At 33.6% G+C, this 26,876-nt stretch overlaps 1 protein-coding gene across 1 annotated transcript; it reads right to left on the bottom strand.

The window, feature by feature from the left end:
• Nucleotides 1–7,740: 7,740 nt before the first annotated feature.
• Nucleotides 7,741–17,076, bottom strand: LOC134249302 (uncharacterized). The gene is made up of 10 exons (XM_062731666.1): nt 16,993–17,076; nt 14,352–14,459; nt 13,229–13,354; nt 10,717–10,836; nt 10,388–10,459; nt 10,018–10,137; nt 9,496–9,564; nt 9,303–9,413; nt 9,109–9,158; nt 7,741–7,784 (listed from the first exon to the last, which is right to left on the bottom strand). Exons 1-10 carry the CDS (start codon nt 17,074–17,076, stop codon nt 7,766–7,768), a joined length of 879 nt encoding a protein of 292 aa, XP_062587650.1. The 3' UTR covers nt 7,741–7,765.
• Nucleotides 17,077–26,876: the final 9,800 nt, after the last annotated feature.

Raw genomic sequence — 26,876 nt, 5'->3', positions numbered from 1 at the left:
TATTAAAATAATTCATTCCAACAATCCAGGTATCAAACATATCATGTTCACCATTTTTATATTAGCAGTATATTTATGTGTTTTATAAAAAAGTATTCATGAGCATCCTCACAATGTCAAGGGTTTGCGATTTCCCGAACTCCACACAAACATGCATGAAATCACAAACCCTTGACATTGTGAGGATGACTCATGAGCGACACGGCAGCATTCAAATTAATTGTTTTCCTTATGCACCTCATTGCGTAGATATAATTAATATTTAACCCATAAAACTAGATCATTTTGTATCTTTTTTCTTGTTGTCCAAGAACCCAAAAATGAATTTTTTTGTTACTGATATCTGAAGATTTGTCTTATTTTCAAAGTTTTCAGATTAATTCCCTTAACAAACGTAAAAACATGATTACACTCCCAAAGCAAATATTCAACTGTTTCTTCTTCCACTTGATAGAAAGTACAATTCTTGTCTCTCGGTTTTAAGAATTGCAGTTTAACGTATCAACTACATGTATCATATGAATGTTATGATATTTCATGCAGATTTGTATTCAGCATTTCCATCATTTCTATCGTAGTTAACGAACGACAACCGTTGGACGAAGAATGTTAAACGATTTTGAAAACAAGCACCAGGTACAATTAAAAAAACCAACTAGCATGTATCAATGTCTCTTTGTTTACAAAAACTTTTAAATTGCCCATAACTTCTTAATGGTTTGGGCTATATTTAAAAGAAAAATAAGTAATGTCAGGTATTACTAGGTATGTGTATATTTTTTTTTACCGGAAAAATGAAACCGTCAGGTGCCTGTGATGTATATCATATAAATTGCAGTGTTTAAAATCAGTGTTTAAGTCCCCGTGAATATTGTCCCACTTAAACTTGGTTTTCCGCACTTTTTTTTCTAAACGATAGCAGATATTGAGCTGATTTTTGTCAATTAAATCTATCTTGATAAGTTACAGATCAAGTTTGAATATCGTTACCATTCAATGATTTTTTAAAAATTACGGCATTTTCAATTTTTTTTTCCGCATAGGAGTTAAACGTTTGCAGATATTGAACTGGTTTTTAGTATGAATTTACCTTAATTACTTATAAATCAAGTTTGCATTTTGTTAAAAAAATTGATTTTTGAAAGAATTATGGTATTTTAAGATTAAAGTTAATCATATTATATAACAGAAAATTGTAAATCTTTTTTATTTTTTCAGAGAAAGAGAGAGAACTGGAATATCAGCAATGCATTTTCTACTTGCAAATTGATCAAAAATACATTTTAGACAAAAACGGTTATCCAGAGGAGAGAGAAATTGTCATGATTTTTATACTTATTTGGTATTTCTTGTCTTCTATTTCCCGTGTATTCTATAATACATAGTTTAAAAGGCTTATGCTATCATTGCAAGACACCACAAATCACTTCTAATTTCATATCATGCTAATAAGCATTGGTATCTAAGGCTGGATTCAAGATAATCTTATTTCTCTAAAACTGTATTATTTTTTTTCCTTTTTTAGGATACAAATCTCAACTTTTATAATACGTTTTCTAAGACTTCCAAAAACCGTCAAATCTTATAAAGATGAATAAAATGAAAATTGTTGCATGAAAAAAAAATTCATTTTCAAGCTTCATTTTGATGCATTTCAAATAAAATATTAATTTTTGGAGTCATCCTTCCTGGTTGAGGATCGAATATCCTTAAATATAGGATTCGTGATGCACTACATTTATGTCGTGATGCACTCAATTTATGTTCTAAACGAGGTTGTCATGAATTGAAACTTGCTGGATAGCTTTTATAAATTAATTAGTTATAGATCAAGTTTGCATTTCGTTCTACTTCATTGATTTCTGAAGGAATTATGGTATTTTTATTATTATTTTTTTAATAACTGGGTTCACAATACGGTTCGTGATGCACCACTTTTTTTGTTTTACTGTCTTTCGTTTTGTAACATCAGTGTCACTTTTAAACACACAAAAGAAAATGAGATTAAGCTCCATGACTATTCTTTGACGTAAACGGCCCAACATTTTTTACTGGTTCACAATCTCAAGAGCTCCAATATTTTAATTTCAATTGATCATGACAAGGAGCACACGGCGGGTGTGATCGGTGGGCAGGGGATGCGTAGTCCTCCATGACACCTGATCCCATGTTCTGGAGGTCCGTGTTTGCTCTACTCCTATATTTTGTTATGTTTAATGGACTTTTAAACTCGAATAATGTTCGTTATCTCCCCATACTAGTATTTCATTCATGTATTGTTCCATGTTACATAAATGTGATCATACTGATATGATTGTAAATGCCCCCATGGGCCCTTGATTAGTATATAATCCCTATTCTGAAATAAGTGAAATATATTTTACTATTCACTCAAAATATCACTTGATAAAAGGAGTGATACTAGCATGACTAGTAGTGAATGGTAAATGAAAGGGGAAATGTGTCAGGCTTTATCTACAGCAGCTGCAAGTAGAATGAAATGTTCGATCGAATGAATTTAAATGCTTGCTTCTGAGTGCACTGTTCAATGATTCTTTGTTCTATATTGGGTATAAAGCTAATAGTAATATAAGGTATTGATTTGAATCTTTATATTTTGTAATGTTTGACAATTTCAGATCGGACAATGTCCAAGAACTTGCTGCAACATTGCAACAGGAATGGAATAAACTCCCTCCAAATGACCTTGGCCGTCTCGTTAGGTAGTCTGGTCCTGATTTTTAAAAAGAAGGCTAGAAATAACTTCTAACGGCAAATAATTATTATTTGGTCCAGCATAGTTTCTTAACCTATTTCGAGTATGCTGAATCCGAAAAAATATGCTGGCCTTCATGCAAATGGCTTTAAAGAGGTCAAAATGACGATTCAAAATGGAGGACATCCAATTTTTCTAATTTTCTCTTAATGTCGTTCAAAATGGAGAAGTAATGAGTGAATATCTAACTGAGTGTAATAAAACTATAAAAATTATGAAAGGATGCTAAAATTATTAGTTAAACTCAGAAAATTTAGTCGTTTCTACACTTAATTCGAATTTTCTCTGATATTTTTGTCTATTGTTTCTATTTTCCTCTTTGTTCAGGATTTTACATTTTAAAATATCCATACACTGCTGATCTGCATTTTTCCCTCTACATCACACTATTCTACGAATGATAGTGCAGCTGCAAGTTAAAAGCCAAAATGGCTATTCAAAATGGCGGATATTCATCTTTTTCTTCAATTTTTTTTAATTTTTAATGTCGTTTACATAGGAGAAAGGATTTGTGAATATTTTACTGAGCGTAGTACAACTATGTAAAATGACAACAGAACACTAATTTGATCACTTTAAATAGGAAAATTCAGTCGTTAAATTTGAAATGTGTTAATAGGCACAAAATGGCTATTCAAATGACGTCTGATACACTCGAATTTCGTAAAATATTCAAACTGCTTAATTCTGGTTCGTTTTGCAGAAAATAAATTACAGTTTTTTTTATTCATGAAATAATGTTCAAATATGCAATGAAAGTTTGTGGATATTTCTGTTAATGACTTAGGATTTTTATAACAGGATTTTTGTTTAATCATTACTACTATTGTTAAGATAAATTTTTGACGACAATTCCGAAGACATTTTACCTTTTACCTGTCTCACCATGCCTCTTCAGATAAGAAGTTAATAATATCATATAATAATTGCTGTTTTGAGGACAATATGAAAATTAAGCTACCCGAAGAGCAGTATCCACCGAGCATTAAGGCGAGTGAACATTCAGTTGTTGGGAATTCTTGATCTATTTTTAGTCCAGTGTAGAAAAAAATGAATGTTTATGTTCTTCTGGAAGGTCTAGTGCAAAATAACTAATAGAATGATTTTTAAAATGATTGACCACTACCAATTATAGGGCTAGTAATTGTTACATCAGATAAATATGAATATATTATGATATCCTAATAAACATATATATTAAGAATTATCAATATAATATACGTAAAACATAAATTTTCTTGATTGTCCAGCTTTGATTCTATGTCCCTACATTAGCATTATGTTAATCTCAGTCAAAAATTCAACTGCATTCTCAAATATTTCATGCTGTGAACGGATAATTTTGTATTAATTGAACAGTGTATATAAAGAAGTATATAAAGAAGTCGGTTCACTTTCTGCATAAAATGGCCCTGTAGATATACCAATTAATTGATCAACACTTGATTTTCTATTTGAAGCATTAAAATAAAATAGAGACTTGGCGCTTTCATAGCCTATCTGGCTTTAAGAAACTGCAATGTTCTTGGATTTTAGGTAAACAGGCATAATTGAGTACTTTCAGTGAAGAAAAATTATATGAGCGCACTCTCTGATCTAAAAAATAAAACATGTCCATTTATCCTCAGAAACAGTTCTATCATTTACTAGTTGTATATTTTAGATCAGAGGTTGCGCTCTATATTAAATATCAAAAAATAGCATTAAAAATTGGCCGTTTTAGTAGACTTTTTCAGAATATGAGTAAATTGAAGCATTTCGTGACGTCATAATGCATTGACTAGCCAGAAAATGACGTAATTTTTGATAGATACAAAGTCACCAAAGATCTAAGTGATATTTAATGTACTGTTAAGTAGAACTATGCAGTTTCAGTTTTTCAGAAATTCACAGGGCCAAATAAGGTAAAAGTGAACCTTGTTCTTTAAAAATTTTGAAATTTACAAAATCTGAAAGAAGATAATGTTTGTGTTCAATCCCCCTCGATTCTTGATACAACCTTACACTATGATCAGACCTAACAAAGAAGTGTGGATCGAGTTGTCTTGTAAAGTTTTTAAGTGTTCAAGAAAATTTTGTTGTCAAGAGAAGTGTTGACTAAATCGAAATCAGGAATGGCTTAGACCTATTGTTACGAAAGCTTGTAAGTGATAGAAATCACGAGGAATCTACAGGCGCTCTTAAATTGCATAATTTTACAACTTTTCTCACCAAAACATGCACACAATGTGATTTCAGATGATTAAGTTTGAGAATTTTCTTGCTAATACGCGTAGAATGACCTTCCTACCCTAAAAGACAACAAATCTATACGAGGTAACAAAATAAAGAGCTACATGTCTTGAATATCAGTTTATCTGTCTGTAATAAAGCGTTAAAAGCTTTTGTTGATATGGAGTAATCGGTATCTCAGTCGCTTTGGGGTACCCATCTTTTATCCGCAACTCCTCTCATACCACTGAATGAAATTTACTGAAACTTTCACAGAATCTTAATTACATATTGCCATTGTGACCTACTATTTTACTTTTTGATCCGACACATATTTTGGGTTTCCCATAACAAAACATGGACACTGTCATTATATTCATATGGGAGACCGGGGTATCATTTAGTGAGCTAATTGCTCACAGTACATCTAGTTCATTTTGCATATGGTTTTGGATAAAAAAATAGACTTTTAACATTTGAACATAAATGTGTTGTTCCTTGAGTGTTAATTGATTGATTGTATATTGTTTAACGCCGAGTCGGCAGATTTTTCAGCCACGTTTCGGCGGACCCTCAGTTTAAATAATTGATTTTTGAAGGATTTTGGTTTCTCTGGTGGCCCCCAGTGAGCTTACTCTTTTTCGAACTCCAGAGAAACGATCTTTTAGATGCCAAAGGTGTTGTCATCCTTGACACGGGGCACCATTTTACTTGAGTGTTGAAAATACCAAAATTCCGAAGACAGACTGAAACATATACCAAATAAAGCTGGAATAAAAGATGTTAGGGATAATTCTAAGTTCTTATAAGTGCTAAAAAGCTAGAACAAAGTGTTCAATAAAATCGGATAAGAATTTCTTGTTATATTTGATGGTGTGCCGAAGGATGTTGAGGTAGAAGTGTAGGTTGGTAATGACAGGATTCGGGAGTGATTTTAGGTGGACGGGGGCTCAATTACGAAGGGGGAAATTTGGAATCTCTTCAGTCGAGTTTGTTTTAAATATTTCTAAAAAGGAAAATGAATCTTTTCAAGTATTTTTGTTCATATTTAATGGAATAATCAATATACTATACATACTATATATATATAATTGAGAAACTGTAATTTATTTTCTGCAAAACGAACCAGAATTAAGCAGTTTCTAAGAAATTCGAGTGTATCAGACGTCATTTTGAATCGCCATTTTGAGCTAATCACCACATTTCAAATTTAACGACTAAATTTTCCTATTTAAAGTTTTCAAATGTATTTTGTCTGTTGGCATTTTCATCAGGTCCGTCACTTTTGAACACCAACAAATGAAAATATTAAGCTCCGCCCATTCTGTGACGTAAACGGCCCAACATTAAAAATGGTTCAAAAAATTGAAGAAAAACAATTATTTCCCATCATGACAAGGAGCACATTTTGGCTTTTAACTTGCAGCTGCACTATCATTCCTCCATGACACCTGAGTGTGATGTAGGTCCGTGAAAAATGCACTCCTATATTTTGTTATGTTTAATGGACTTTTAAACTCGAATAATGTTCGTTATCTCCCCATACTAGTATTTCATTCATGTATTGTTCCATGTTACATAAATGTGATCATACTGATATAATTGTAAATGCCCCCATGGGCCCTTGATTAGTATATAATTCCTTTCAAATAATTTTTATATTTTTATTCACTCAAAATATCACTTGATAAAAGGAGTGATACTAGCATGACTTCTAGTGAATGGTAAATGAATTAAGGGAAAATTAGAAAAAGCTGCAAGTAGAATGAAATGTTTGAATGAATTTAAATGCCATTCTGAGTGCACTGTTCAATAATTCTTTGTTTTATATTGGGTATAAAGCTAATAAAAATTTTGATTTGAATCTTTATATTTTGTAATGTTTGACAATTTCAGATCGGACAATGTCCAAGAACTTGCTGCAACATTGCAAAAGGAATGGAATAAACTCCCCCAAAATGACTTTGGCCGTCTCGTTAGGAGTATGCCACACCGATTCGGAGTTTGTCTGGCTAGCCGAGAGGGGTTCACCCTGATTTTGTTTCACAATGGGGGTACATTTGCTGTGTGACCCTATGTTCGTGTCTATGCTTATTCTTGAGAAACTGTCCTTTTCTGACTGAACACAGGATTTCGAATAAATTGACAAATGTGTCCTTAATTTTTTTTCTGTCATTTGTTTACTTCCTGAATTTATAACCTGCATTTCATTGTCCTTGTAAATCCAATATCCCCTACTTTTTTTAAAACTAGTATATACTGGTAACACCATCTCACAAAGAAAAAAAAAAGCCAACCCCCTACCCCCCGAAAAAGAAAAAAAACAAACAAACAAACAAAACAAAATGTTGTTTCCGAATTACATACACGTATCTGACATCATAACAAAAAGTCTATTTTTGCAATGCAGTTTTTAATTTCATATTTCATTACATATTTAACTTGTACAATATTGTTTAAAGAATTTTGTAAAAAGAAGACAACGGAACCTCAATTAACAGATTTTAAAAATATATTTGATTTATAGTCAAAGAAGAATTTAAAATATTGTATGAATTCAGCAATGTTGACTACAGAGCTTTTTTCTGCTCTGTAGCCAATATTCTAGAAAATAAAAAAAAAACACGTCCAAATAAAAAAAAAGATCCAATAAAATGCTAATCTAAAATACGGTATTAAATAGCTCCGTTGTCTTCTCCTTGGTTTCCAAAACGAAAGAAGAAACAATCACATTATTTTATAAAAATGAATAAATAATATGAACAGGCTAGACGGTCTTTATTCCTCACTGTTTTTCCTGCAATTGAAAACAATGTTAGTTAAACATTTTGATGAATTAAGACCAGACGTCATATGTCTCGATAATATTTAGAATAAGAAATTATGACTGAATTATATCTACATAACAAAAGAGTTCGGATCTAATTTATTTTTTTAAAATCGTCGTCTTTTAATGCCTCGCATAGAACACACGACCCGTGGTTCAAAATGTAATGAACTGTGTTAGAACGAAGATTGTACGTTGTGGATGAAAGTGATTTTTCCCCCATATACAAGATAAGTCAAAGAACTATATGCGGTATATTGCATATGTTTGCCCCCACAAAAGTCAAATTTTGAAAACTTCCTGAAATGTGCTGAATTCAATAAATTGTACGAGAAATATAAGTTAACAGAAAATATTATAGTTCCAGAGCAGTGTATTCACAATTTCTGTTTTTATGACGTCACAAACTAGTCCGATTTTATATCCTTTTTCAGAAAGAGGACAAAATGGACAAAATTTCAACAATTGTAAGACGTACTTATTACTTAGTGTCTTTTCAACGATTGTCGAGGTTTTTATGCGACACAAATCCCCAATCGATAGATCTGGGGCGTATATTATTTTTGTCCAGTCTGTCTGCTTGTCTGCAACCTTTAATATTCGCCATATGTTTTGAACCGTGAAAGAAATAGTCTTCATATTTGGTATGCATACTCCACTCTTTCAAATAACACCAAGGTCAATGACCTTGTGACCCTGACTGTGACCTATATGTTAAAAATAGCTTTTTGTCTGCAAACTTGAACCTTTGCCATAACTTTTGAACCGTGAAAGAAAGAGACTTAATATTTGGTATGCATACTTCACTAAGTTCCTCCAAATGACATTAAGGTCAATGACCTTGTGACCTTGACTGTGACCTATATGCTAAAAATAGCTTTTTTGAACCTTCACCATAACTGTTGAACTATGAAGGGTAGAGACTTCATATTTGGTATGCATACTCCACTAATCACGTTATTTCAAATGACACCAAGATCAATGACCTTGTGACCTTGACTAAGACCTATTTGCTTAAAATAGCTTTTTTTCGAACTAAATCATGATCTTTGCTAAAATTTTGACCATTTTTTTTAACTTTTGGCTTTTAATACCAGAAAAAAATATTTCAATAAAATTTTTTATTAATTCTTACATATACATGTAATTTTTATGTGGAAATTGGAGGGGGAGGGGGTTAAATCTGAACTTCAGTCGTAAATGAATGAGCAGATTTTTACAACGGAAAGTGTTTAATTTATAATATAATGTAATATATCAAAAAACAATTTGAACAATGTTTCCTTCAACATACCTTCCACAACAAAATATTCTCTTCAGAAAATTTCTGAATCTCTTCATTTTCTGAAAGGTCAAATGAAAATTTAAAGTTTTAAAATTGAAGTGCTAATGAGCTTTAAGGAAAAAACAAAAATCCAATATTTTGATTTATAATATTACAAGACCAAAAGATAACAAGTCAACAAATGTTAATAAATTAAAACCTACCCCTACATGTTTTGGTTTGTCTTCCTCGTATTCGTCCACTCTAGTGTCGTCTTTCACCTCTCCTCCTGTGTTTGTCTTATCCTCTACCCACTTCACAGAGAATGTGGGAGTCTAGTCAGGTGAAAAACAAATTTTAGTTAATTTTAGTTCATAATTTGTTTAGCAATTCATTTTTAGTTTTATAAATCAGTACCTTTCTAGGCCTCCGCTTCCGGCAACAGTGACAACAGAGAAGATATTTCAACGGCGTTACACAGTCACACTTCAAAAAAGTAGTACGAAGTAAAATTAATTTCAGTAATTTAAGTACCTTTTTTATTGGATTATAAATTTAAAGAAATCTTTCCTTTTTTTTATTCACTATAATTAGAACAATTTTTAGGTAAGTTTGGACTTTCAGTAAGGCGTGGCATTCTCATCTGTCAAATGGAATGTTTATTGGTTGAAAAATTATTAACATCAGGAACTTTTAAATTGTTGCTGACAACGATTGGACGACTTAACTCGTCTTAAGTTCCACCTCTTTGCCGGAAGAGAGAATGTTATTGGTTATTCGAAACACTAATTGGCATTTGCCAGATTTTCTATCCCATGTATATTTCAACAGTGAAAGAAAGCGGTGTAAATTTCAAAAGCTAATTATGTAGCGTTGAGAATGCCACGCCTTACTGAAAGTCCAAGCTAAAGTGAAAATTGTCCTATTAATGTTACGTACTTCCATGTAGACATCCGGGCCCGACCAGTCCGATCCGGAGTCGGAGATCCCCGCCTCCGAATCGGACTGGATTAATCCGTATCTCCTGTCATCTGCACGGACCTGAAATTCGTCGTCTTCCTGTCATGATAATAAATTTATATATAATTGATTCCACAAGGGGCCATTTTTAAAAAGAACCTACGACTAAGACTAGCAACATAAGTTGATTGTAAAATTTTGCAAAATTAATGATTTGGTTTAAAATTGCTATTGTACACATAACTTACGAATTTGTTTATTTAAAAAAAACATTTTCAAACATGTCCTAGACTTGTATTTATTTTTTTTTTTTAGGAAATGCATTTTGAATGATATTAACTTTACATACTTTAACCGTTCCGAGTTTCGGAAAAAATCTAAAAGAGGCTCTTAATTCGTCTGATCTTCTAGATGTGAATGGCTACAAGAGAAAAAAAATTCAGATTATTCCAGTACCAAACTTCCGATGAAATGAATTCAAAACACATTTCCCCACAATTTTACTAGAATGAACATGATATCGTATAAAGGGTACTACTATAGTATTTCCCATAGACAGATAGAAACAATTGTGATATGAAAAGCTGAAAATTTTAAAATGTTAACGCACGACGACGGGCGAAATCAGACAGCAAAAGATTACAGATAAAAATATTCATTTTTTTATTTGAAAAGTACCGTTTCCTTTTCCAGTGTCAGTTTCAGCTTGGTCAGAAGTTCTTGTCCGCTTGTTAGAATCACTTCTTCATTCTGTACCTCGTCTCTAAGGACACTTGTAACAAAGACCCCCTTCTCAGTCTTAAAAAAAGCAGGAAATTTATTAAAGTTGAAATAGTTTTCCTCATCTTCGCTGGCCAGAGGTTTTGGTCCACTCCCCCCATAGGGTGTGGAGTGGACCGAAAACCCTTGGCTAGAGAAGATGGGGAGTGGAGTGGACCGAAAACCCGAGAAGATGGGGAGTGGAGTGGACCGAAAACCCTTGGCTAGTGAAGATGGGGAGTGGAGTGGAAAATCCTTGGCTAATGCGTAGCGAAGATAAGTATTCCTAGAAATTATTGAGAAATTTTTCGGAATTTATAAAATATTTATCTAAAAATTTTGGATTTAGAACATACAATATACTTTTTTAATGTTTCTATTTTATTGAATGTAATGAATGTCACCAAACATCGTTATTTCAAATGATTCATCGGATAACCTCCCATTTATTGCCCAACGCTTTTACTGAAAGTGGGGGATATTAAATTTAGGTCTGTCTGTCCGTCTGTCCGTATTTCTTTCTGTCTGTAACGCTTTCGTTTCCGCGCGATATCTTAAGAAGCCTTTGAGCTTTCGAATGAAATTGTGCATAGCAAATCCCTATGGCCTAAAGGAGAGCCCGATCGACTTCCAAAGGTCATAGATAAATAAATTTTGTCTGTTTTAACACTTTCGTCTTTGCTTGATATCTAGAAAATTTTTTGAGCATTTGCAATGAAATATTACATAACAACTCCCTGAGACCCGAGGAAGACCCCTATTGATTTTGAGGTAAAAAGATCAAAGTTCAAGTTCGTAATTTTTAGTAAAGGCTAAATTTTGACAATATTGAAAGTGAGTATATATGTAACCTTATGTTTTCATTAATTTGCGGTACATGCAAGTACCTCCATGGTGTAGGGGTATGACTCTCACCCAACATGTAAGAGGTTCCGGGTTCGATAATCGCCTTTTCTTTTATTTACTACATGAAAGTATCCAGCATGTGAAATGAAAAGTAAAAACGTTATGACGACCGCTTGCACAAACTCAAAAAATCATCATTACAGTGTCGATAAATATTCTATATAAAAAGAATCTTTTATACACAAAATAAAGAATAACCAATCAAATCTTTATATCAATATCGGTATTTTTTATTTGCTTAAATTAACATGTATAAATTTAATATTTCTACACACTCAGGGATGGGGGATTCGATCCCCCCGAACTGCACATGCTCTTCTTTTTTCCCTAAGCGGGGGACACGAATTCTCTGAATTAGCTTGTTTTATATACTCCGCCTATTTAAGGTTGTTAAATCTGGATATTTTTCTGTTTCACTATCTACTTTGTTCTGTATAGTGCAAAATATCAAAAAAGAAGAGGAATTCAGGGAAGGAGAAAGAAGATCGAGTTTGTTTTATAGTCCTATACTTATAGAAGACTTGGATATTTTCTCAGAAAACACAACACAGAGTGGAAAAAACTGGAGGTTCATTCTAGTCTTAACAGTCTCAACATTTGTCAATAAAATTCTTTTCATTTTATATCTAATATTTTGTCCCTGATGAAACGAGAGTAGATATATACAGTGTAACAGAAGTTTTAAAACTTTTATATAGGGAACATAGACAATAAGGCATTAGGCAGCACAAATTTTGAACTTAAGCGAGTGAGCAGACGCATACAAAGAGTAAAATATTCATGAAAACTTCTTATAAAATAAGAAGTTAGTAAGTGTTGTTATTTGATAAAAAAAAGGTTTCAAACTATAACAAATATATTTCAAAACTATTTGAATAAACATTTCACGAAAAAATTCTTGATAATTTCTGGGACCATTAAAGCAAACTCTGACTAACTCATTAAATATATAACAAGACTGTTAACTTATGAAGCTTTTTTTCTCTGATATATCCCTTATAGTTACATGACGTACAGATAAACAATTTTATAGTCATGTTGAGCACACTTTGTTATAACCCCTGCTTGAAAAGTGGGAGGGTATATAGTAATCGGGATTTCCGTCCGTCCATCTGTTACGCTTTATCTCTTATCCGCAACTCCTCTTATATTACTGTCAGAGTGAAATTTAATGAAACTTTCACAGAATCTTTATTACATATTGCCATTGTGCACCTTTTATTTTACTTTTTTATTCGACACGTATTTTAGGTTTCCCATAGCAAAACATGGACATTGCCATTATATGTTCACCTATGACGTCACATATAGAAGCTTCTGGATAACATTTGATAAGACGAGTTATTCCTCTTTACACATTACCGTAAAACAATATATAGCAACACATGGACATTATGGGAGGCGTCATTTAGTATCATTTAGTGAGTTCATTGCTCACAATACCTCTAGTTTGATGGTATTTTAATAATTTTGTCTCTGAGATACATGTACTAGGCAGAAGACTTTTAAACAATGAATACTTTACCGCTGTGACCTGAATACAGCTTTGCTCTTCAGCACTTTCGAGTGGGATTATGAATTTTACTTTCTTTGTTGTGGCGGTTCTATCCCTTACGTTTACTACTACGCACTCACTTTGTCTTCTTGGAGCCTAAAATAAAAAAAAAATTAAAATATGATCATGTCTTTTTTATGGAAGGGAAGTCCATTTAGGACCTATCCCAAAATATTGCTGAATTCGATAGAATGAATTGTCAAATTTGTAAAGAATTTAATTCGTAATAAAATTTTCTTTGAATTCGTTATGATGAATTTCAATGTTATTAAAAAAAAAAGATGTTGAATTCATTATAACGAATAAAAAATTTGTTAATTAATACACGAATTGTACGAATTTAAACTGGTCTCACCAAATTCTGAAACTTTTATAACGAATTGAATTCATTTAAACAACTTTTTAATTTTTTAAAACCAATTCTACTAAAACGACAAATCGTTATATCGAATTCATATACAGTGGAGCCTCACATATCCGGACGCTTTGGTTCCTAGTCAATTTGTCCGGATATGTGAGGTGTCCAGATATTTGAATTACCAGTTAAACAAGACAAAATAACGTTAAAAATTCATTTTAAAAAAATGAAAATTCGTCTGGATACTGAAGCATCCGGATATCTGGCGTCCGGATATCTGAAGGTCCACTGTATACAAGTATATTTTTCTTGAGGCCTTTAACTGTCATCTCGGTTACTTTTCCAAAAGTTGAGGGGACATCTCTCATTGTAGCTCCAATCTGTCATAGATTTGCAGATTTATACCATTTTTAATATAGGCATAAACCCAATGTTCTTAATTCTAACGTTAAATTTTTATAAAGAGAAAGAGTGTGTATACATTTGTGGACGTGTACTGTAACCCCCCCCCCCTCCTATCGGAATGTCCAAAAATGGAGATATTTGACACAATGAAGCTACTGCTGCTTTTACAGGCCCTGTATGCAAGGGTTATTAAGCCCTGAACAGACAAACGGACAGACGCAAAGGATATTATAAGTCAACTCCGGTTACACCGATTGGGGACAAAAATTTAAAAATTAAAAACAAAATGGAAAAAATATATCTAATTGGAAAAAATTAAAATCTTCGTACCTTTCGTTGCTCCTTAATGATTGACAGGAGCTGCCTGGGATTCGGAGCATCAGGCAGCTCCTGGTCATTTTCTTTTCCTCTTCTCTCGGGACTTTTGTCTTTTTCAGCCTAGTTAAAAAAAAGGTTTAATTAAAGGGTGAGTACTAAGATTTAATCTTAAACCAGTACGAGCTCTATTAAAGTATTTTGGAGATTTTTTTGCTGTTACATGGAAATTGTGCTATTTTGATAAACCTGTATGATTTTTTTTTATTACGAAAGTCTTCTGTACAATGGGATGTATATTTTAAAATTAAATAAGGAATTATTTCGTACAGGACGACAATATTGTAATATTTCTTCATTTAAATCATAAAAATAGTTCATCCATCGCAAAAATGAACAACAGAACTTTAATGATGTTCTTTTTTCTGTCATTGAAATAATTAATTATTACAATATATATTGCAATAATGCAACAAAAATTTTTTAATAGATCATCAAAGTTGCGACTAATACTGCTTGAAGTCTCAATTTATTTCATTTATCACACCATTTCCTGCATAAATTATTTACCACCCCCCTTTTTCCCACTGCATATTTATGATTTATAAGGTACACATGATTATATCTATTCTAGGGATACAGGCGGAATATGTCTATCAACAGTGCAAGAACAGTGTGTTAGACCGCTGGGCTATCTAGGCAAATTTAAAAACTTGGCATTCTTACACCGTCGTATACAGTACTCGCATAATTAAGCTTTATACCTATTCAGACACGACATGTAATCGATTCATCTTTTCCTAGAATTAACAATTAAAGCACATTAGTTACTAATTTATAAATGAAAAATATAAATATAGCAAGCACAGAGAAACTCAATCCCCGGGTAACCCAACCAAGGTTGATTACTCGACCTGTATCATGTGTCTCCTAGGATACATATGAAGAAATATCGAAATATCGCCCAAAAAATCTTACTTCTCTATTTTTCTTTGTTTATTTAACATTTGGGGTTTAGTATATAAAATAAATAAGCTAAATATAAATATAGATGTGAAATAAATAATAATTAACTCCACTTGAGTAAAGTATTTTTGTTTTACAACGTATAAACAACTATTTTGAATAAATTATTCTTATTTGCATAGAAATAATTTATTTATTTCAATGCCAAAAAAAGAAAATTTTCTAAGCAATTAAACATATCGTGATATCGTATTGTGGATCAAATATCGTGATACGTATCGATATAGAAAAAGTTGTATCGTCCCAGCCCTACTAAAAAGCATAGAGTGCGTAACATGGTTTGTTGGAATATGCATGTAAGACTCCGGATTTAGTTCTCGAGAGGGACATTAAACAGTAATCAAAAGTAAAAACTCACCATTATTGATGCACGACTGTCTTGCGATAAACAAAAGTAATTGTGACGTCATAGTAACAACGTCATAAGCATCCGGTTCAGACTTAGTCTCGATCATCCAGACGCTTGTCTTTATAGCACAAATAGATAGTTCCCAATATATATTTCAATAAAAAATCCCTATTTTGCAGGCGTGGGTACATTTAAGCATAACTGCAGATCTGTAGCTCTCCGAAAAATATATTAATAGACTGGAGGGCTACAGTGCCAGCCATTGAAAAAAAAATGTATATTTATTGCTCACAAAAAAGTTGCACTTGCCTGACAAAGTGACTTGGTATTTGTTCGTAGAGTTACAGTTCTGCAGCTCGTGTAAGCACCGACGCATGACTTTTTTTGAATTTTCATAATTAAAAAAATACTCCACTATAATGTATACTGGGGTATTTTTTTGTGGAGCGATTATTTGGGGGGTTTCACGATTTATTCCTATTGCAAACATGTTGAATAAGTGTTAGGGCCTAATAAATGTGAAAAAAAAGGTCAAATAAGCCCCGGGGTTATCAAGGGGGTGGGGGTCCTGTCCACAAGTACCTGTGGTGCATGTAAGCATGCAAGGACCGCAGTATCAATGATTTTTGGGGAGGGGGATTACCAAATAAGTCAAATTATCGTGATTTAAAGTAATTGCACAAATGCCACAATGTGGTTTCAACAAATGCATTTTCATAGTAATATCTTTTGTTTCATTGCAGAGTTTATACTTCCATGTGTAATACCGCAGTATCAATGATTTTTGGGGAGGGGGATTACCAAATAAGTCAAATTATCGTGATTTAAAGTAATTGCACAAATGCCACAATAGTTCATGCGTTTCAACAAATGAATTTTTCATTTTCATAGTAATATCTTTTGTTTCATTGCAGAGTTTATACTTCCATGTGTAATACATGTATATTCTTTGTCATTCAATAGATAGGCCTAGATGGGGTAGATTTTATCGTTACAGTTTCAGAATATGTCACGAATCATGCCATTGTTTGTTTTTGTTTATACTATTCTAATCCCAGGCGACGTTGTGGGACGTTGCGGACTCAAAACCGTGGTTTGCGACGATCCTCTTACAAAACTTCCATGTACTTGTACTTCCACTAGGCCCCTAGCCCCCTACTACTACTTGTTCATCCAACATGCTATGCCTAAGTCTTTTTTAATACCTGACAAGGTTATGTTCTTAAATTGTTTATCTTGTGCTTCTATTATCAATTAGGCGTAATATAAAAATGCACTTACAGGTGTTTCATTGATGTTATCAGCTAATCCATAAAGTATTATAACATGACAACTAGCGTTACAGTAAGCGCATGTAGGCGCCATTGTATGACATCATCAAATAGTTCACTTGGCGCAATAATTCAAATCTGTGTAAAGGAAAGCAAGTGCAAGTAGTAAATTAGTAACTGATTGATTTAAGGTTTTAATAATTTGAACTAATGATACAATACCTGTAGATGTGAATCCTTTATTATGGTTATTGTCATTCAGCACAATTTGTTTTGCCCAAGAATATTGCTTACTCACTGGTGTCTTTTATAGGCCTAATAGTTCCATCACAAAAGATAGCGCATTGTTCCAAATTATAGAGTAACTAATGCATTCATTTCTTTTTACATGGAAAATGTATAATTCATAGGATATTTTGGTAATTTTATCATTGTTTATGAAAATAATTTATGCAAGATGATTAGCCTTCTCAGGAAAATAAACCTGCTATTTAAAGCTAGTGAAGCAGATAGCTTCACCAAGCACTTAAAACGTAAGATGCATTCTGCAAACCAAGATAATAAAGTTTTTAAAGACAAGCTCTAATTAATAGTCGGCATATTTTTAGCTTTCATAATTTGGCAACCTAAATCCTGAAATTTCATCAGAATATGCCAGTCATTGGCAAATGTCGCTTTTAAAATCTGCATAATTATCGTATTTATATAATTATTCATTAATTGGCGTATACGAATTTCTCTCTTATACATTTACTTTTATATACAAACTAAACATTGATTCTATGACACAAGCATTTTAAAAAGTAGAAAGAACTTGTATTTATATAATTATTCCAACTTAATTGGGACGTATACTAACTATAGTATTTCTCTCTTTTAAAAGATAGACATTTACTTTTATATACAAACTAAACATAATTTGTTATTCAGCTATGACACAAGCATTTTAAAAAGTTTCCTTGAAAGAACTTGTCAAGTTTTTTTCCGGTTTGATTCTTTTTCTCCATCCCTCCTTTTTTTATCCCCTCAATATACTAAAATGACATGTATCTATAGATAACTTAAGACTTAATTTTAAAAAACCAACTAGGCCTACTATTTCCAGGGACCTATACTAGTATACTAACTATAGTATATAGGTCCCTGCTATTTCTAGCTTTTAAAAGATAGAGCAAGTCTTCACCGGCTTTAGTTTTGTGCATCAAGGCTCGCAAAATAATTTGTTATTCAGCTATCCAGACACAGATTGATAGAGGCCTGTAATAATGGTTTTCCTTGGGGGAGGGGGACCTCCGAAATATTGCTTGTCAAGTTTTTTTCCGGTTTGAGTTCTTTTTCTCTGTGAATTACCCCCCCCCCCCTTCAAATTTGCTTCCGACTCCAATGGTTTCACATGTTGAATACCATGATATTACCCATCTATTGGATGTTTGATTTCAATGAAAGAAATACTACTTTGCATATGAATTATAGACCCCAGCAATACCACGTACAATACTGACCAATCGTACTGAATGATTATTGTTTACGAGAATGCAGTAAACAATATTCAATGGCGGACAGCCAAAACAGGCTATCGACTGACCACGTGTTGCTAGTGACTCCGCTGTGGTAAACAATCCTTCAATATGATTGGTTAGTGTTATAGGAGTATTGTTGGATTCTGTGTTTCATATGCAAATTAGCATTGTTTTGTTGTTTTGAACATAGTTTATTGATTGTTTTCCCATATATAGTTAAGAAAAGAAAATAATGTAACTTAATAAGTATTATTCCATCATTGTAAATTATTGTCAATATTCTTAACATTTGTAACCTTGACCTAGGAGAGGACTTATATAGGCCATGCCTGATGTCCAATCCAATTATGTAATCTAACATAATAAAATATTGATTAAAAAATAGTTTATTGATATCAATCAAAAGGGATTGGAAACAAGTTCTAAATAACTTAGTGAATTCCTCTCCTTTTCTAATACAATATGTCATATAAAATCGGTAAGAAAAAGACTAGATGCGATCTCGTTGCGAGCAACGAGTAGGTCTTCCGGCCGAATTTTCGATAAGATGAGATATGACTTTGACTATGATCTTTGATAAAATATCATGGAATCATGCCTTTTCTCTTTTGATTAAATCATTTTGATTTAGATAATATCATCAATGCGTACTTAATTTGCACATTAATTCTTTTCTTTTTTCCTACTTTGAGAAACAACCAAAACCAATTAAAGAAGACTTGTAAGGAGACCTTGGATTATAAATGTAGTTTGACACAGAATTGCAACGAACCTACGACGTGACTATCCAAGTATCCCTACACATTTCATTGCTCCTTATGTTACTTTCGTTCAAGCAAACGCTCGGCTGCCTCCGTTAACCGCTATTGCGAAATGTAGGAATTGACAGAGACCGCCGCCATTTCGTTCCCGCTTCAGATTTTTGAATGTTAATATCTCGAGTTTGAATTTATAAATTTACAAACGAATTATATATTCAGCCTAATAAGAAATGTTTCTATCAACTATACAAGTATAATTTGAAAATATTGAAAAACAAAAAAGTTAAAGACGAGAGACTTTTGGCCCCTCTATGCCCCTAATTTGAAGGACTAACCCCGTTTACTTGATACCAAATGAAAGGTCTTACTATATTGCACATTTTTTATTATATATGTCTTAACAAAATATTAACAGGTAAAAAGATATAAAAGAAAACGTGTCAATTTTTGCGAGATGAGCATGAGGCTATTTTTCGATCCCAGGCGAGCGTCGATGCCTTTTTACCTGGAAAGCTCTATATGCAAAATGTCACATCTACTATCCTTCCTCTACCTTCACTGAAAATCTCAAGTCGATATCTTAAGTCGTTTAGGAGGAGATCTCAGGACAAGCCGACCCTCTAAAAATCAGAAAATCATCCATATCTCACGACCGGAAGTGACGACGTACTTACGAAAAATTTCCGACAAGGTTCAGATAAATATCTATCAGATCTGAAAATTTGGTGAGAATCGGTCCAGCCGTTTCTGAGAAATCGCGTGCACAAAATCGGTAAGAAAAAAAATAATAATAACTAGATGCGATCTCGTTGCGAGCAACGAGTAGGTCTTCCGTCCGAATTTTCGATAAGATGAGATATGACTTTGACTATGATCTTTGATAAAACATCATGGAATCATGCCTTTTCTATTTTGATTAAATCCTTTTGATTTAGATAATATCATCAATGCGTACTTAATTTGCACATTAATTCTTTTCTTTTTTCTACTTTGAGAAACAACCAAAACCAATTAAAGAAAACTTGTAAGGAGACCTTGGATTATGAATGTAGTTTGACGCAGAATTGCAACGAACCTACGACGTGACAATCCAAGTATCCCTACACATTTCATTGCTCCTTATGTTACTTTCGTTCAAGCAAACGCTCGGCTGCCTCTGTTAACTGCTATTGCGAAATGTCGGAATTGACAGAGACCGCCGCCATTTAGTTCCCGCTTCAGATTTTTGAATGTTATTATCTCGAGTTTGAATTTATAAATTTACAAACAAATTATATATTCAGCCTAATAAGAAATGTTTCTATCAACTATACTAATATCATTTGAAAATATTGAAAAACAAAAAAGTTAAAGACGAGAGACTTTTGCCCCCTCTATGCCCCTAATTTGAAGGACTAACCCCGTTTACTTGATATCAAATGAAAGGTCGTACTATATTGCATATTTTTTATTATATATGTCTTAACAAAATATTAACAGGTAAAAAGATATAAAAGAAAACGTGTCAATTTTTGCGAGATGAGCATGAGGCTGTTTTCGATCCCAGGCGAGCGTCGATGCCTTTTTACCTGGAAAGCTCTATATGCAAAATGTCACATCTACTATCCTTCCTCTACCTTCACTGAAAATCTCAAGTCGATATCTTAAGTCGTTTAGGAGGAGATCTCAGGACAAGCTGACCCTCTAAAAATCAGTAAATCGTCCATATCTCACGACCGGAAGTGACGACGTACTTACGAAAAATTTCCGACAAGGTTCAGATAAATATCTATCAGATCTGAAAATTTGGTGAGAATCGGTCCAGCCGTTTCCGAGAAATCGCGTGCACAAAATCGGTAAGAAAAATAATAATAATAATAATAATAACTAGAGCAAAGCTCGTTGCAAAGCAACGAGTAGGTCTTCCGTCCTGTTTTGACTGGAAGTGCCGGAAGTGAAGGAACAAAAGAAAGCAATGAGATAAGAAGTCTCCAGTGACATTATAATTTCAATTTTGCGTCAAAACCTTAAAAAATAAGCTATTTTGGGCTACTTCCGGTTTGACCGGAAGTGGTTTCGACGGACGGAAAATTAAGTTTTTATGCTTCCAGTGACATGTGTTACCCAAAATTATGTCAAGAACGGCATAGATATGCATTTTCATACTACTTCCGGTTTGACCGGAAGTGACGTCGCCGGATGTATTTTGACGACCTAGATAGATTCAGCTTAGCATTTTTAACAACTTTGCTTCTTTGACGTATCACAAATTATAAATACTTTTTGAGATATAAAGGAAAAATGTTTGTCCCCTCTCAGCCCTTTATTATAGGGGCCAGCCCTTTTTTCGAGATATCGTTTGAAAGATCAAGTAATTTTACACTTCTTTTGTTCTATATGTCTTGACGAAATATTTGTATGGGAAAAGATATCGAAGAAAAAGTGTTAGAAATTTTAAAATTTTTGACATGCCCTTTTTCGGACCATAGCGAGCGTCGGCGTGCAGCACTTGCGGTAAAAATGAAATGCGTATGTCACATCTACATAGATTGCTCCATCATTGCTGAAAAACTCAAGTTTCTATCATAAGCCGTTTTTGAGAAAACTCGCGGACAATGTGACCATCTGAAAATCACTAAATCGCGAAAATCTCAAAACCGGAAGTGACGTCATCAAAACAAAAAATTATATATCAGGTTTGTTTGATGTTCTATCAGTCCTGAAAGTTTCATGAAAATCAAGCGAGCCGTTTCCGAGAACTCGCGTGCACAAAATGGGTAAGAAAAAAAAACAATAATAATAAAAATAGTGGAAAAGAAACCTAAGAATAACAAGAAGGTCTTCCGCTGAAGACGGAAGACCTTAATAATAATAACTAGAGCCGAGCTCGTTGCAAAGCAACGAGTAGGTCTTCCGTCCTGTTTGACCGGAAGTACATCTGCAACTTTCATTTTTCCAAAAAAAAAAGAGTAATGAAGTCTAAAAATGGTTTAATCCTCCAAATCTATATTAATTATGGCAATATTAAGCAATTTTTGGCTACTTCCGGTTTGACCGGAAGTGACGTCGACGGACAGAAAATTAAGATTTAGGCTTCCAGTGACATATCTTACCCAAAAACCTGTCAAGAACGGCAAAAATATGCAAGTTTTGACTACTTCCGGTTTAACCGGAAGTGACGTCGCCGGCCGTATTTTGACGACCTCATTAGATAAAACCTGACAATCTGAACAACTTTGCTTCTTTGACGTATTACAAATTCTCATTACTTTTTGAGATATAAAACAAAAACTTTCGGCCCCTTTTGGCCCTTTATTATAGGGGCCAGCCCTTAATTGTTGATATTTTTTGAAAGATCGTGACATTCTCTACAACTTTTGTTCTATATGTCTTTACAAAATGTTTACATGTAAAAAGATATTGCAGAAAAGGTGTAAAAATTTTCTAAATCCTCGATAGGACTTTTTTCGAGCCATAGCGAGCGCCGACGTGCGGCACTTCCGGAGAAAAAGATAGGTGTATGTCACATCAGCACATGTTGCTCTATCATTGCTGAAAATTTCATGCTTCTGTGTTAAGTGCTTTTTGAGAAAACTGCCGGACAAATTGACCCTCTGAAAATCATTAAATCGCGAAAATCTCAAAACCGGAAGTGACGTCATCAAAATAAAAAATTATATATCAGGTTTGCTTGATGTTCTATCAGTCCTGAAAGTTTCATGAAAATCGATCGAGCCGTTTCTGAGAAATCGCGTGCACAAAATCGGTAAGAAAAAAAAACAATAATAACTAGAGCCGAGCTCGTTGCAAAGCAACGAGTAGGTCTTCCGTCCTGTTTGACCGGAAGTAACTTTCATTTTAAAAAAAATAAAGAGTAATGAGTCCCAAAATGGTTTAATCCTCCAAATCTATGTTAATTATTGCAAAATTAAGCCATTTTTGGCAACTTCCGGTTTGACCGGAAGTGACGTCGACGGACGGAAAATTAAGATTTAAGCTTCTTGTGACATATGATATCCAAAAACCTGTCAAGAACAGCAAAAATATGCAATTTTTGACTACTTCCGGTTTGACCGGAAGTGACGTCACCCGACGTATTTTGACGAAGCCCTTAGATAGAGCTTGATATTTTGAACAACTTTGCTTCTTTGACGTATTACAAATTCTCGATACTTTTTGAGATATAAAGGAAAAACTTTTGACCCCTTTTGGCCCTTTATTATAGGGGCCAGCCCCTTATCGTTGATATCTTTCGAAAGATCGTTACATTCTTCACAACTTTTATTCTATATGTCTTTACAAAATATTAACGTGTAAAAAGATATTGCCAAAAATGTGTTAAAAATTTCTAAATTCCCGATAGGTCTTTTTTCGAGCCATAGCAAGCGCCGACGTGCTGCACTTCCGGAGAATAAGAAAGGTGTTTGTCACATCAGCACATGTTGCTCTATCATCGCTGAAAATCTTACGTTTCTATCTAAAAGCACTTTTGAGAAAAATGCTGGACAATGTGACCCTCTGAAAATCACTAAATCGCGGAAATCTCGAAACCGGAAGTGACGTCATAAAAATAAAAAATTATATATCAGGTTTGATTGATGTTCCATCAGTCCTGAAAGTTTCATGAAAATCGATCGAGCTGTTTCTGAGAAATCGCGTGCACAAAATCGGTAAGAAAAAAAAACAATAATAAAAATAACTAGAGCCAAGCTCGTTGCAAAGCAACGAGTAGGTCTTCCGTCCTGTTTGACCGGAAATGCATCTGTAACTTTCATTAAAAAAAAAGAGTAATGAAGTTCCAAAATGGTTTAATCCTCCAAATCTATGTTAATTATTGCTAAATTAAGCCATTTTTGGCAACTTCCGGTTTGACCGGAAGTGACGTTGACGGACGAAAAATTATGATATAAGCTTCCAGTGACATATGATATCCAAAAACCTGTCAAGAACTGAAAAATTCTGCAATTTTTGACTACTTCCGGTTTGACCGGAAGTGACATCACCCGACGTATTTTGACGACGCCATTAGATAAAGCTTGATATTTTGAACAACTTTGCTTGTTTGACGTATAACAAATTCTCAATATTTTTTGAGATACAAAGGAAAAACTTTTGGCCCCTTTTGGCCCTTTATTATGGGGGCCAGTCCCTTATCGTTGATATTTTTCAAAAGAACGTGACATTCTTCACAACTTTTGTTATATATGTCTTTACAAAATAATAACGTGTGAAAAGATATTACCAAAAATGTGTGAAAAATTTCTAAATTCCCGATAGGTCTTTTTTCGAGCCATAGCGAGCGCCAACGTGCTGCACTTCCGGAGAATAAGAAAGGCGTGTGTCACATCAGCACATGTTGCTCTATCATCGCTGAAAATCTTACGTTTCTATCTAAAAGCACTTTTGAGAAAACTGCTGGACAAAGTGAACCTCTGAAAATCACTAAATCGCGGAAATCTCGAAACCGGAAGTGACGTCATAAAAATAAAAAATTATATATCAGGTTTGATTGATGTTCCATCAGACCTGAAAGTTTCATGAAAATCGATTGAGCCGTTTCCGAGAAATTGCGTGCACAAAATCGGTAAGAAAAAAAACAATAATAAAAATAGTGGAAAAGAAACCTAAGAATAACAGTAAGGTCTTCCGCTGAAGACGGAAGACCTTAATAAAAATAGTGGAAAAGAAACCTAAGAATAACAAGAAGGTCTTCCGCTGAAGACGGAAGACCTTAATAAAAATAGTGGAAAAGAAACCTAAGAATAACAAGAAGGTCTTCCGCTGAAGACGGAAGACCTTAATAATAGGGAAAAAGAAACCGAACGAAAACAATAAGGTCTTCCGTTGGAGACGGAAGACCTTAACTAGATGAAACTCGTTGCGAGCAACGAGAGGTCTTCCGTCCGATTCCGGAAAGAAAACGTAAAATCGATTTGAAAAGTAAAAAAAAAGATTTGCACACAAGGGGGATTGAACCAAAGTCGCCACATGAAATTCCAATAGCTCAATATTACGCTATCGGGACTTCTACTCTAAATCTACTTGTATATATCAATGATACAGTGCTCCTCTCTTAAAATTATGAAAGGCGGGTCACTATTCAAATTTTAGCGCCAAACGCCATGAGTTAATCTTCGCCCCTTTTCTTTGGAATGTTCTATTAAATAGGAGTGATAGCTTTAATGAAATTAAAAGAAAAGAACGTTCTTATAGCCTAAGATTCGAAGTTTAGAAAGTTTGTTTAACACATTTCACAAATTCCATATTGTACATATGCATGTAACACTAAAGCGGTGAAACGGTTATGAATTTTTTTCAATTTCCTGTTTATCCTCAAAGTGAACTATCCCGAATAGTTAATCGAAAAAGGTTGAAAAGTTTCGCCGGAAAACATGGCTCGCCCTACGACTGTCAGGAATCCGATATCGTTTATGCTCAATAACTTGAATCAGGTCTTTGAGACAAGAATGCTAAAATAAACTCCATGAAGCGATCTTTAAAAAAAACGTTTTCTTATTTTTGTCTAATTTATTAGTTTAATATGACACAAGTGTGCATAGGAAAAACAGTGGTTAATATTTATATTGACAAAATTAATTGATATTCTTTTCTGAGAAAGCATTACTTATAACTTATAAGTATGATTTAAGATCTGTTTTTCGGCGATGCACAAGAGATATTAGGTATCGAATTTCATGTGCACATTTAGTCTTTTCTTTTTCTACTTTGAACAGGGGCGTAGTATCCGGGGGGGGCCAGGGGGGCCAGGCCCCCCCACTTTTTCTCCCGACATTATCTTTACTATAGAAAATGTTTACTGAAAGGAAGGTTGGCACCCCACATTTCAGCAAAGGGTAGTGTTATAAGAAAATTAACCCCAAAAAATTTGAATTGAAAGATAGTTGGTCTTGAAAAAAGTTAGCCATAATATAGGCATTAGAATTTGGGGGTTACCTTTTTTGTTGGTTTAGCCCCCCCTTTCAATTTGCTATCTAAAGCTTAAATAAGAGAACGTTAAGCAGATATTAAATACTGTTTTAATTTCAACGAAGGAATTTCGATCCATTATACTAGGCCCGTAATTTTACGAAGAAGGGGGGGGGGGCTCCCTCCACTTCTTTCGAATTTTAAATTTTAACTGCATGTTTATTATAATTGAGTACAAGTAACTGATAACAAGCTAAGGAGATACAATTTAACACCCCCCCCCCCCCGAGATTTTTGCTGCACCCGTCCAAGTATTTTTTCTTTGAAATATATTTAAAATCGATTTATGTCTAAGTAACTGCAGCGTTTCATTTAATTCAAAGTAATCTACTGTAGCCTTTGGATTTAATTTTTGATTTGATGCAATCTGGTGTAAAAACTGTTAGTTATTACTTTTTTCTGTCTGATCACGATTAATTTACTATATTAAAAAAACAGATTGAATTTTAGAGTCAAAACAGTGTTTAATACATTTTTTTACTATGATGTTCATGCTAGCTTACATATCATGCGCGGTATCATGTATATTTCGGAAGTTATTGTACATGCAATAACTTCCGAAATATCCATGATACCGCATGCCCTTAGCCCCGCCTCTTCAATGGTATCAACACTTAATGCACAGCGATCTTCAAAGGAAAAACACC

This window comes from Saccostrea cucullata, unplaced genomic scaffold (assembly GCF_032062105.1).
Source record: "Saccostrea cucullata isolate Sc308-1 unplaced genomic scaffold, CSIRO_AGI_Scuc_v1 ctg3781, whole genome shotgun sequence".
NCBI lineage: Eukaryota > Metazoa > Mollusca > Bivalvia > Ostreida > Ostreidae > Saccostrea > Saccostrea cuccullata.
This window is presented reverse-complemented; position numbering and strand designations above follow the sequence as displayed.